Source organism: Diospyros lotus, chromosome 9, assembly GCF_014633365.1.
Source record: "Diospyros lotus cultivar Yz01 chromosome 9, ASM1463336v1, whole genome shotgun sequence".
Lineage (NCBI taxonomy): Eukaryota > Viridiplantae > Streptophyta > Magnoliopsida > Ericales > Ebenaceae > Diospyros > Diospyros lotus.
The window spans coordinates 35,170,458-35,183,823 of NC_068346.1; the positions used below are offsets into that span (position 1 = coordinate 35,170,458).

Genomic DNA, 13,366 nt, shown 5'->3' on the forward strand with positions numbered 1-13,366 from the left:
TGCTAAAACAAGAGAGAGTGGGACCACGTGCTGAAAACGTGCAGACGTTAGTTGGCTCATAAATGGGCGAGTGAGCTGTATGGATGTACACTAATTAATTTTTTTTAAAAAAAAATAAATTAGGTGCGTGAGATTCAATTAAACGATGGATCGCTTCATTGAAGACACCCGGACCCGGGTTGGGAAAGCAGCAAACGTAAACATCCGGATATCAGACATCTGACTCTCTCTCTCTCTCTCTCTATATGGTAAGCGATGATGTCCGCCGTATGCGGTGGCTCCACGTGGCGGTCACATCTCCGAAGAGCCCCTCTCTTGCTCATCCCCTCCTCGCCCTCTATATATTCTCAACCATCCCCACTTCGCTTTCTCATCTCACAGTTTACATATCGTGTTGTGTTTGGCAGCTGAAGTGAAGAAGAAATTATTAACAAAAGCACCGAGAAGCAAATTAAGGAAGAAAAATGGGAACAGCCACCTGCGTAGACATCATCTTGGCCATCCTCTTGCCCCCTCTGGGTGTCTTCCTCAGGTTCGGCTGCAAGGTACCCCCCAAATTCAGATTTCCTAATTCTCTCTTTTTAATTCTTCAACCTGATCCTGTTTTGATCAAAAGTTTTTCAGTTTGTGGGTTTTTATTTTTATTTATTTCTGTGATGATGATGATTGTTGATGATGGTGGTGGTGGTGGTTGTTAAATTAAGGTGGAGTTCTGGATCTGTCTGTTGCTGACCATCTTAGGTTACATCCCTGGAATTATCTATGCTATTTATATCCTCACCAAGTGATCATCCCATCCATAGGTAACTCACCCCTCTCTTCTGCTCTCTACCCTTTAATTTTCTTCTTAACTTGCTTCTTTACACACAAACACACACACACACACACTTGTATAGCTCTTGTTCGTTTTCCTTTAGTTTTCACCATTTCTTGATACATGTTTGATCATTGACCCATTAACTAATCTTCTATGTCAACCACCGTATATGATTCATATATGACAAAACACATATATACATATATATATGCATACATATGATATGACTCATATATACCCATATTTTATAGGGTACCTGTGTATATAAGTGTATTCCCCTTTCAACGGCAGGTCCGGATGTGGGTCAGCATGGATATATATTCTCCTTTGTTGACACGTACGTGGGACGGATGTATGAAGGCTTGATAAACAAATTAATGCTGTTTTGTTGTGTTGTCATCTTCTAATTCAGTTTTCTTCTTTGAATTTGGTGGTTGGTTTTGTGCCTTATTATTGTATACGGTAGGGCTTTGGTTTGTCAGTGATGATGGCTGCAGATTAATGTTGTATTTTAATTAAGACCACAAATTTAATTCCATGTGTCTGAATTATTTCTTTTGTATGTATGAATTGATTAATTAGGTGCTTCAAATATTGGAACTTCGTGTATGTGCTCTCTTATACATCTCAATTCTTAACGACTCTTAATTTACGGTACAGTTGTTTGATAACGTAAAGTGGGGGGTCGTGGTGTTATCTGGAATCGGAGACATGATTCTGACCGGCGCACCTGCCAAGGGAATTGAACCCTAATGGAGAGGGACTGAAAGTGTTTTTAATTAAAGGCACTAATTTTGTGTCCCAATATTTTTTTTTTTATATAATGTGAAAATCAAAGGAAACTCCAATGTCACTTTCTTCTTATGAACTGCTGGCCTCAACCGATTGGGCAACAGCTTGGCCAAAGTAAGTCCGACTCGAAACTCGTGTCATGTCCCCTTGGATACACGTAGATACATTACTCGCACGGGTCCAAAATTGAACAGGCGACGTTTTGACTCTTCGAGTCCTTGAATATGTGCAGAGGATCACTTGCCCTACCCCAAATGAGGTTGTGTCCAAATGTTGGGTGACTTTTACTTTAGGGTTAGCAAAATGATCTCATGGATTCTGTTTTATCTCATTTGTTTTAATTTCTTGGAGTCAAAAAATTATTTGATTGGAGTTGCATTGGTTTTAAGATTGGCTTAAGGCATAGGTCTCTTTCTTGGGCGTTAAAAAAAAAATAGGAATATTAGGAGAAGTGGACAGGAGACATCGAAAAAGATGCGAGAGGGGACGCCGGAAGAGATGTCGGAGAGAGAGACATCATAGGAGACCGATTAGGTGATGCCGACAAGAGCTAAGAGATCAAGAGATACAGTCACGATACGTTGGATGGCGAGAGGAAAGAGACTAAGAAAAAGAGATGACAGACGCACCGTCAATTATGTAGAATCTTGCCAACTCTTAAGTCAACCCTAATTAAGTTTCAAAAAATTTAGTTATTTTTAATCAAAATTGGCAAGGAGATGGGTTTTGATATTCTAATCCTAACTAGCCTCGCCTAAAATACATAAATTATATATATTATATATCAATGTATTTAAAAATATTATGTATTTTATTGATTAAACAAATACATAATTTTAAGGTCCGAATAATTTCACATGCGTGACATGATGTTTTAAATTTTTTAGTAGAAGGAATCCATTTGGGACAACTTGACCCATTGAATATTAGGGTTCGGAAACAGGGTTGGGTAAAATACTAAATCCTGAACACTAGACTACCTGTTCTGTCCTATTGCCTAACCCTAGTGACCTTATTAGAGAATTGTTTTGAGAGTCAATAATTAATCAGTATTAAATATATATATTTGTACTAAAATAAATGTATTTATTATACTCAAATTAACTAATAAAAAGTATTTAATATTTCTTAATAAATATAAATTATCTTAAAAATAAATATATTTAATACTTATTAATCAACTCAAAAAAAAAATATTGCTCCAAATCAATTGTTTTATCCGTAATCATATTTTTTGAAAATTTCTTTTGATTAAAAATTAATAATGTAAATATATTTATAATTTAATTTAATCTTACCACTAATAATACAAATGCATAAGACATTATATTAATATTAATATTTTGTGCTTTATATCATAATGTCAACGTTCAGAATTGGTCGACGGTGATTCGTTCGCCTATTCTGGTGCGGTGGATTCAAGAGAGAAAACATGATGCTTGGTTCAACCCCTTAACCTACCGGTCCTTCCCTGCAAAGTACTCTGATGCCCAAGTCAGTAAACGAGCAAGTAAGTGTGCAAGGTATTTGTTCGTGGACCAAAGAAAAAACATATACCCAAACTCTCAGAAGAGTTGACTGATATATATCTCAGGACATGCCTCTCTACCTCTCTTGTACGTATACAGATGATGGGATGGAATAGCCGGCGTCGGCGGGGATAGTCATGCAGCAGCAAGGTGTCGACGAGACCCTCATTAATATGGATGGGATCTTCCATTAATGAGGATGGGATCTGAGGTGAACGCGCAGAAACTTAGATGTGACTGTAATGATGTTGTAAAAGAGGGGCCAAGATGGGATTGACATGGGCCGGCCAAATGGGCCAAGAAAATGGGCCTGAATAGTCCATCTGGGGTGGCCCCTGGCCAAATGATACCTGTGGTATACGCCCTTCCCGTTACGCAAGCTGATCGGCTGCGCCAACAAACTGTAAGGATCGCTGGGAGTTCGCTCAAAACGTAGTCGGGAGCTCTCCCGAGTACGTTGATAAGTTAGAAGCATTATTGGGAGCTTGCTTAGTTCCGTCGTATGAGCATGGGTGCCAGCAGCGTGTGAGCTCGCTTTGATGGACTCAGCTCGAGGTCTCCTGAATCTTAAGCGGTTAGGTCGACCCCTTGACTTAAGTCCGACCCACATAGTGTATAGCGGGAAATACCCATAACACGTAATAATTCAAATGCCTAAAACATTATTATAGTTGAAATATAAAATTTAAATGTTTAAATATTTTTTTATTTTAATTTTATTAACTAAAGTTTTTGTTTTAACTCAAGTCATTTAAGGTAATTTTTTTTTTCTATTCGTGGACGGTCCAATATTTTTCATTGGAACGCGCTTCTCAACTAATGCATATTGTATGTGATAAAGGTTAAGGGTTGATTACTACTCCGTTCACAATTTGTTTGTCTTTTTTTTTTTGTAACTCCCAGCATTTGTGATTTTCTTAGTAATCCTTCAATTTGAACACTTCTCAAGAAAAAAGAAGAGATGAGTCTCAATCCCTAATAAATTTTTGACAGTTAAACCTTTCATTATATTTGAAAAGAATAATGCCATTGATACATTTTTATGTACATCTTGAATTACACAAAAGTGTATTAATGACAAAAACATCTCTCATAAAGCGCATAGAGACATGTGAAGAGTATGGAAACGAAGGGTATTTTAGTCATAATACCTTTTTATGTAGTCCAATACGTACAAAAATAATATACATCTAACATGATTCATTTAAAAATGATGTAATAGTGATATAATAAAAATATAATAAATGACGTAACTCATCTGTTAGATATTCACCTTTGTATGGATGTCTTGCGATGAAAAAGTGAGGCAAATGATACCACGTGATCACATGAGACGAGATTTATTAAATAAGTAATAGAATTTAATTATATATATTTATTTTAATTTTATATTATTTTTTTTACTTAAAATGTGTGTTATATAAATTTTATATAATTTGAATAACTTTTTGTAGGAATCAAATAAAGGAGATAAATTTTAAAAAATGGGTATTTAAAGAAGGTATTATAAATTAATTTATTATATTAATTTTATAATTAATATTATAATATAATAAGAGAATTAATAATCAATAAATTGTCAGCGGCAATTGAAGGCAATTGGGAGCCGTAAAGAAGTGAAATTAGAGTTGAAGTCATAACGAAGGAGGACTAGGAACCGTGCACCTATATATTCAATATCATAAAGATGAAACGAGGGAATAAAGGGTCGCTGCATTGAAATTTTATATTATTTTAATATTTTTTGTAAAAATCTAATAAAAGATATTAATTCAAAATTTTGAATATAAAATAATATCATATGTTAATTTATAATATTATTATTAGAATTAATTTTATAATATTATTAAAATTAATAATTAATTGGCGGAGGAATTCTAGAAGGAAGACTTGCAATTGAATTAGAAGTGCCAGCCAAATATATATATATATATATATCAGTGGAATTGGAGGAAGGCTAAGGCGGCCCAATTAGAGAGATATATATATATATATATTATTATATGAAATCAAATAAAAGAGGGAGATTGATTGAAAGAGGAGAGACCGCAGCAGGCGGCGGAACCAAGAGAAGAAGCGGCGGCGCAGAGAAGAAAGATTGGAGGCGCACAAGAAATCCCTCCGTCCGCAGGGAGGATCATCTTCCATTCAATTCAGTTTTTATTTTAATTTTAATATATTTTAATTAAAATTTAAATAAATTTTAATTCTGAAATTATGTTATTATTTATTTAATTTGATTTAAAATTTATTTATTATTTACATAAAAAATTTATATTATTACACTTAATATTTTAAAAAATTGATCACCTTTTAATGATTTCATAATTTATCCATAATTAATTAAAGAATTATTATAAATTAGATCCATAAGCAATATAAATCACATATTTGATTATAATATCGAAAGGTGATTAGTTCATGTGTAGAAATTGAGAAATTTTAGTGAGTCAAATTCTTTTTCGAATTAGAGGTTTTCAAAAAATTTAATATTTATTTATTTTTTTAATATCTATTCAAAAATTTGACGGTGAAATTGAATTAATACAGAATTAATATAACTTGAGAAAATTTATTAATTAATAGAGAAAAATTCATTACCACGTGCAAATAATTATAAAATACTGTAAAGATATTTTTGATTTTGAATCGGGTTGAATAGATAATTACATAACCTAGATTAAATGAAATCTAAACCCTAGTTGCATTGATTTATTAGTTTTTTTCGTAAAAGAATTTAGTTTTCAATTTAGTTTTCTTTTTATTTATTTAATTAATTAATTAATTAGTTCAATTTAGGCTAAGTTAAAATTGATTTGATATTGTAATTTAGTCTTATTGGATCGACATTCTTTTTATCAATATATACATATTTGACTAGGGTACACTTAACCGAATTAATTGTGCATAAATCACACATCGATCACCATTACATAATTTGAGATTTCTTATGATGTTAGATATAAATAAGTAAGGAATAAACTCTTAAACAAAATAACATGTGTTAATAGAGGAAGATATTCACTTCATTACATGTGTAATCTTTAATTATATTTGTGATGAATGTTTTCATATTATGAGTACCTATGCTTAATATGTTCTCTAATTCTAATTCATATAGATATATAGTGAATTAAATTAGTTGAATAAATTTATTAGATCTAGACATATGCTAATGAATAAGTTAGAATGCTTGATTGATATAGGTTGTAATTTAATTAACCAAAGATTATTGTAATTTGATAAAGTGAATTTAAAAAATCTCAATTCTTAATTGAATTTTAATTCTTAGATTGTTAGTTCTTTAATTTGTTCCTTAATAGTGTACAATTTAGGGTTAAACTTCTTTGATTGATCAATTGTCCAAATATAATTAATTGTGACTAATTATCAATTTTCATGAGAATGATTTTCACTCATCATTTATTTGTCCGTATATACTCTCATATTGTTTGTGAGTTACATAAAATCACAAATAATGGGGGCCAATTGTAAGCCCAACTTGGGCCTTGGATCCATGGTTGAGGGGCCTATTGTTGGGCCAAGCTCTTTTTGGACCCTCTTTCATCCTATGATCTAATTCTTTGGGTTGGGCCGTTCTAGGGCTTCTGTGCTAGGGCTTGTTAGAAATATGCATGATCAATAGGTGTACATCCCTCAATTAGACAGTTAAATGTGATTATTTAAATTAAAAATAATATTTAACATATTCTAGTATTAGTGTGTTACACTATATCTAATCACTACAAATATATAACATTAATAATAAAAGTATTAGCAAAAAAAGGATAATGCTATAATAAAAATTTATTTTATTTTTAGATAAGATATGTTTATTATATCTTGTTTTTAATATTTAAATAAACACGATATATATTTTTTTTTATCAATAATAAGATTATTTAAATTTTAAAATAAAATATAATTATTAATCTAATACTGACAGATTATATGTGTTTGGGCCTGAGTCATATGTGGGCCCAGATCTGAAATTTTCTTGCTTTCCAAGGTAGGCATGCTAAGTTGGGAAATTAAAAAGAGCTAGGAATATTCCTCCAAATGCTGCTTAAAACACATAAATTGGTAGAGAATTAACATATGACACAATTTTAGTGAGCTAACTTGAAAGTCACTTAAAACACATTAAGTGGTAAAATTGGTACCCTAACCATTAATGAGTATAACTCGAGTCCCTGACACCATATCTTGACCATGTAAGGGCACGTCCTAAATAAAATTTTAGTAAAAATCACGTTAAGACCATCTCATATCTAGAGTATAAAAGTCCTCAATTTTATTAATGATCCTTATTTCCAAGAACTCATTCATGAAAGCATTGGAACAAGACCCCCCTGGTATTGAACAATCTGTTCAGATGATATGCCATGGCAAACATTCTATCTCAAGCCATTTTATCCGCATAATCCCACCATTTTCGGTTGCCAAATGAGCCCAGGACACTAGCCAAGTGGTCTAGAATATTCACAGCCCAGTTGGGATAACCTTGAACCTGTGCATACCATGCGATGAACTGCACAAGTGTCCCAATATAAGGCTGGAATGTTTGGTATTGCAAGCTTGCCGCTTGGCTACAAACTTCTTTTGCTTTTCACTTTTTTAACTTTCTCCTGATTGGCACTACAAACCCTTTCACCTGCTTTTCAATTTACTAATGGGAACTGATAAACGCAACTCAAAAGATTGAGGGGAAATTCCAACAGAACTTCTTTATAATCAACTGATCTGAAACCATTGAGCCACGGGGAGCGCTAGCTATAGTTTTGTTCATATCTTGATGATACTGAGTACAGGCAAATTTGTTAGATCATTTTAAATTTTCTGTTCATTTAGTCATACTTAATGCAATATATCCTACAAAATACCCACCTATAAACTAGTTTAACTGTATACTTGTTTTCCTTTTAAATTGATTCCGGTAGTGGTGAATTTAAGAGGGTCTGAAGCCACTGGATACAGATTAATGGAGGTTACTATTCAGAGACTTCAACTGACTTTTTTATTTTCTTGGCCCATTTTGTGATGGCTCAATGATTGAAAATGAATGTTTATGCATGCTATTAAAGCCTAAAAATTTCTTGAAATATGTAAGTGTTGAGATAGAGAAATGAAAAATACCTCAAATTCTCATTAACTGAAAAGAGCTGCATTGCAGTCATTTAAATACAAAGAGAATGCCCTGCTCAAACTCTAACTACAATAACCACACTAACGTACTGCACTAATTGTACAAATAACAACAAAGCCAAAAACAATACAAATACAAGCTAGATATCGTCTGATGCTCCCCCTCAAGATGGACTATGGATGTCGAGGATGGTCATCTTGGATAATAAAATAAACAACTGAGCAGGCTAGTAGAGGTTTAGTGAACACATCGGCCAATTGATGCTGAGTGCGGATAAAAAGTAGTTTGATAAAACCATCAGGAATCTTGTCTCGAACAAAACGCCAGTCAATTTCAATGTGTTTAGTGCGTTCATAGAAAATCGAATTAGTAGCAACATGGATAACTGCTTGATTATTACAAAATAACAAAGCAGGAGATGAAGAAGCAACCTGGAAATCTAACAATAGTTGAGTGAGCTAGACAAGCTCACTAGCAATAGATGCAAGGGCCCAATACTCAGTCTTAACAGATGAGCGAGAGACAGTACTCTGCACCAAGAAACACACAAAGGCCGGTAGTAGATTCTCTTGAATCCTAACAAGAGTCTTAATTAGCATAAAAAAAAAAAGGCACGAAGCTAAAAAGAAGAAGAGGCTAAGAAAAATAAACCTTGACCTGGAGCAACCTTTAGATATTGTAATAGATGGTGAGCTGCATCAAGTTGACTTTACCGAGGTTGAGAGACAAATTGGCTCAACTTATGAATAACAAATGTAATGTCAGGTCGAGAGATAATCAAATAGAGTAATCTACCAATTAGTCTCCTTTATATAGAGAGATCCTCAAGTAAGTCTCCTTCAAATGAGCTTAACTTGGAATTAGGAATCAGATGGGCCGAGGCTGGCTTACAAACCAAAAATCCAGAATCTTTAAGCAATTACAAAGTATAGTGCCTTTGGGAGAGAAAAATACCTTTGGTAGATTGAGCTATTTTTAGATCAAGGAAGTACCTTAACCAGCCAAGATCCTTGAGCTTGAATTGACTATGAAGAAAAGTCTTAAGAAAATTGATAGCAGCAACATTAGGACCCATTATTATAATGTCATCAATGTAGACAAGAAGAGCCACAAAAGAATTACCGATTCCCTTAGTAAAAAGAGAATAATCTGACCTTGATTGATGAAAACCATGCTGAAAAAAAATATTTGAGAACTTAGAAAACCACTACCTCGAGGCCTATTTCAAGCCATAGATTGACTTGTGAAGCTTACAAACTAACATTTCCCTTGACCTTGAGCACAGTTCTTGGGTTGATAACCAAGAGGGAGATCTATGTACACTTCCTCAAAGATATCACCATTAAGAAAGGTGTTATTGACATCAAGTTGAACAAGAGACCAATTATAAATAGCAGCTAGGTCAAGCAATACCTTTATAATAACCAATTTTGCAATTGGGGAAAAAGTGTCAAGAAAATCCAAGCCTTTTTGCTGGGTATATCGTTTAGCCACCAAGCGAGCTTTGTACTGCTCTATAGTGCCATCAAATGTGTATTTTACCTTATAGACTCACTTGCATCTAATAGAATGTTTGTCAGGAGGAAAGGTGATGACATACCAAGTGTTATTTTGCTGCATAGCATCTAGCTCAATAGTTATAGCATCTCTTCAATGAGTATATTTGACAGCTTGATGGAAATATTGGGGTTCAAATGTGGACGACACTGTTATAAGAAAATGGTTGTGGGAAGAAGAAAGATGAGCATAGGAAAGAAAATTATGCAAAGGATATATGGTTTGAACAACAAGCAAAGGACTACTGGATAAGAGATTACAATGAAAATCTCTAAGATAAGAGGGTGGTTTTATGGTTCTGGTAGACCTATGGATAGGAATTGGAGCCAAATCAAGAATAGAAGAATCTGCAGGCAAATTTGGTGAATCAGAAGAGCCATTAGGTTCAGGAGAAGACAAATAAGGGCAAGGAAAATTAGGTGAAGGTAAAGAGCCAACAGGGCCAAGAAAAGATAAAGAAAAGTAAGGGAAATCAAAAGCTAACTTGGATAAAACCAAATCAGGAAATGGATTGATCAATTCATGCATGAGATGTAGTGATGGAATGAAAATGAAATACATCCTCATGAAATACCACATCACGAGAAACAAATGTAGACTTATTGACAATATTATGTATCTTATACCTCCTCATGCCTGGTGGGTAACCAATAAAGACACAAGCTGTAGCCCTAAATTGAAATTTTGTCCTATAAGAAGGTAAGGTTGAAGTATAACACAAGCTGCCAAAAACTCTTAGAGAATCATAATCAACAGGGGCTTGGTAAAGCACTTGATAAGGAGACATGATTCAAGATAGGTGCTGGAGTCTTATTAATCAGATAAGAAACAATGAGTAAACATTCTCTCCAGAATTTAATAGGAACTTGAGACTGAAAGAACAAGGCCCTAGCAACATTAAGAAGATGCTAGTGTTAATGTTCTACTACTGAATTTTGTTCTAGTCTCTCAACACATGAAAATTGATGAATAACCTCTTTAAAAGCAAAATAATCTGTGAACAGCAATTCAAGGGCATTATCTGATCTAAACCTCTTGACTTTAGTGCCAAATTAGGTTTCAACTAGGGAAAATAACTTGGGAATAATGTGTCTAACATCTGACTTATGCCTTATAAGGAAAACCCAAGTGAACCGTGTGTAATCATCAACCCAGGTGAGAAAATACCTATGACCAGCATAAGTAGATACATGATATGGGCCCCAAGTATCACAATGTATATGATCAAGAACACATTTGGACATATGATTGTTTGAAACAAAGGATAACCATCTCGATTTAGCGAAAGGACATACAGAACAAGGCACATTAATTTTCTTTGTTCTTACAATCAAAGGCAGATTTCAATGCACCATTCAACTTATTCATCTTATCAAAAGAGATATGACCAAGTCTCCTATGTCAAGTATTCCTACTTACTACATGAGCTATTGTAGGAGTGGAATTATATGTCTTACCTAATGTCTGATTATCATATACAAAAGTTCTAGCATCGATCACATACAATCCTTCAAGAAGACTACCTTGCCAATCATCCTTGAGTGTAGTATATCCTAATCAATAACACAAGTATGAGAGGAGAAACTAAGACATATGGAGTTTTTCCTCAGCCCATGCACTCACAGACAGTAGGTTAAACTTGAACTGAGCACATACAATACATTTTCAAACATTAAATCAGAAGTAATTAAGTTTCATATTCCTAATAAAGGATATTGAAATCCGATTATGGTCAGGTAGTGTAACATAGGCATTTTGAATAGGTCTTAACTGATCAAAAGATGATTCATTAAAGCAAATATGGCTTGTGGCACCTAAACATATTGTATATGATAAGGTTAAAGAGTTGATCATCACTCCGTTCACAATTTATTCGTACTCCTTTCTTGTAGCCCTCACATTTAAGATTGTCTTAGCAATCCTTGGGTTTGAACACTTCTCAAGAAAAAAGAAAAGACGGGTCTCATTTTTCAATAAATTCCTTGACACTTAAGTGAATCATCATATTTGAAAATGACGTAATAATAATATAATAAGAATGTAATATATGATGCACTTCATTCCTTTGTATGGATGTTTTGTGCTAAAAAGGTGATGCAAATGGTATGACGTGGTCAATTGAAATGAGATCTATTAAATGGGGGCCAATTATAGGCCCAACTTGGGCCTTGGATCCATGGCTGAGGGGCTAATTGTTGGGCCAAGCTCTTTTGGACCCTCTTTTATCCTATGGTCTAATTCTTTGGGTTGGCCCTTCTAGGGTTTGTTATAAATATCCATCATCAAAAGGTGTACATCTCTCAATTAGAATGTTAAATGTGATGATTTAAATTAAAAATAATATTTAGTGTGATATTCTTATATTAGTGTGTTATACTATATCTAATCACTACAAATATACAACATTAATAAGAAAAATATTAGTAAAAAAAAGGATAATGCTATAATAAAAATGTATTTTATTTTCAGATAAGATATATTTATTATATCTTATTTTTAATATTTAAATAAACACGATATATTTTTTTTATCAATAATAAGATTATTTAAATTTTAAAATAAAATGCATTCATCATTGTTTAATTATTAATCTAATACTGACAGACTATATATGTTTGGGCCTGGGTCGTATGTGGGCCCAGATCTGAAACTTTCTTGCTTTCCAAGGTAGGCATGCTAAGTTGGGAAATTAAAAAGAGCTAGGAATATTCCTCCAAATGCTACTTAAATTAGGGCATGAATTGTGGATGCTGGGATGTCATTCCCTGTTTAGAAATTGATGGCCCTAAATAATTCATTTGTTAGCAATTTTAAGGTGTTACACGATTTAATCTGAATGATACACAAATAGACAAAAAATTGATTAATTTTAAAATATTATGTTGCTTAAATCAAATGAGACGCATAAATTGATAGAAAATCAACACGTGACATGATTTTGGTGAGCTTCGTCGAAAGCCACTTACAAAACATTACTAGGTAAATTTTGGTGTCCTAGCCATTAATGAGCATAACTCGAGCCCTGACATCATATTTTGACCATGTAAGATCACATTCTAAATAGAATCTCTAGTAAAAATCACATTGGGACCATTCTTTTTTTTTTAGATTACACGCTATCACTCGTGCCCCCGCCGAACCTATCCTAAGATCATCACGAGAGAGGTAAATCAAGGATGTGCCTGGATGATTAGGATTTTTTTTTTTTTTGAAGTTATGTCCACTGGCACTTACTAAGGACCACTCCCAGAAGGATGTAAATTTTTACTTCTCCCAGAAATCGATCCCACACTGGCAGCCTCCAACATGACTTTACAATCCCCTCATTTGCCACCCAACTATGCCCCTGGGAGCTGCATTCTTGTACAACGCCGGCACCGTGTGAGGGACCATTCTTTTATGGACTATAAATGGCCTCAACTCTATTAATGTTCCCTATTTCCACTACAAAAAAAAAAAAAAAGATTTTAGTGAGGAAAAAATTAATCGTTAAAAGTCGATTTCCAGCCATTAAAGAGTTTTGAC

General features: G+C 33.6%; 1 protein-coding gene across 3 annotated transcripts; it reads left to right on the forward strand.

The window, feature by feature from the left end:
* Positions 1-324: 324 nt before the first annotated feature.
* LOC127810653 (hydrophobic protein RCI2A) lies at positions 325-1,674 on the forward strand. 3 transcript variants are annotated; one of them, XM_052350232.1, is made up of 3 exons: positions 325-545; positions 705-803; positions 1,478-1,674. In XM_052350232.1, the coding sequence occupies exons 1-2, from the start codon at positions 465-467 to the stop codon at positions 786-788; spliced, it is 165 nt and encodes a 54-aa protein (XP_052206192.1). In that variant the 5' UTR covers positions 325-464; the 3' UTR covers positions 789-803; positions 1,478-1,674. The 3 variants fall into 3 exon arrangements, with proteins under 3 accessions (XP_052206192.1, XP_052206191.1, XP_052206190.1); XM_052350231.1 differs by lacking the exon at positions 1,478-1,674 and adding an exon at positions 1,069-1,379 and having other exon boundaries at positions 351-545; XM_052350230.1 differs by lacking the exon at positions 1,478-1,674 and adding an exon at positions 1,109-1,379 and having other exon boundaries at positions 355-545.
* The last annotated feature ends 11,692 nt before the right edge of the window (positions 1,675-13,366 follow it).

Excerpts from the sequence above, each read along its gene's own strand:
- LOC127810653 (XM_052350232.1), top strand. The coding sequence starts at position 465 with ATGGGAACAGCCACCTGCGTAGACATCATCTTGGCCATCCTCTTGCCC. Across the intron at positions 546-704 it reads TCCTCAGGTTCGGCTGCAAG|GTGGAGTTCTGGATCTGTCT; the intron begins GTACCCCCCAAA and ends TGTTAAATTAAG.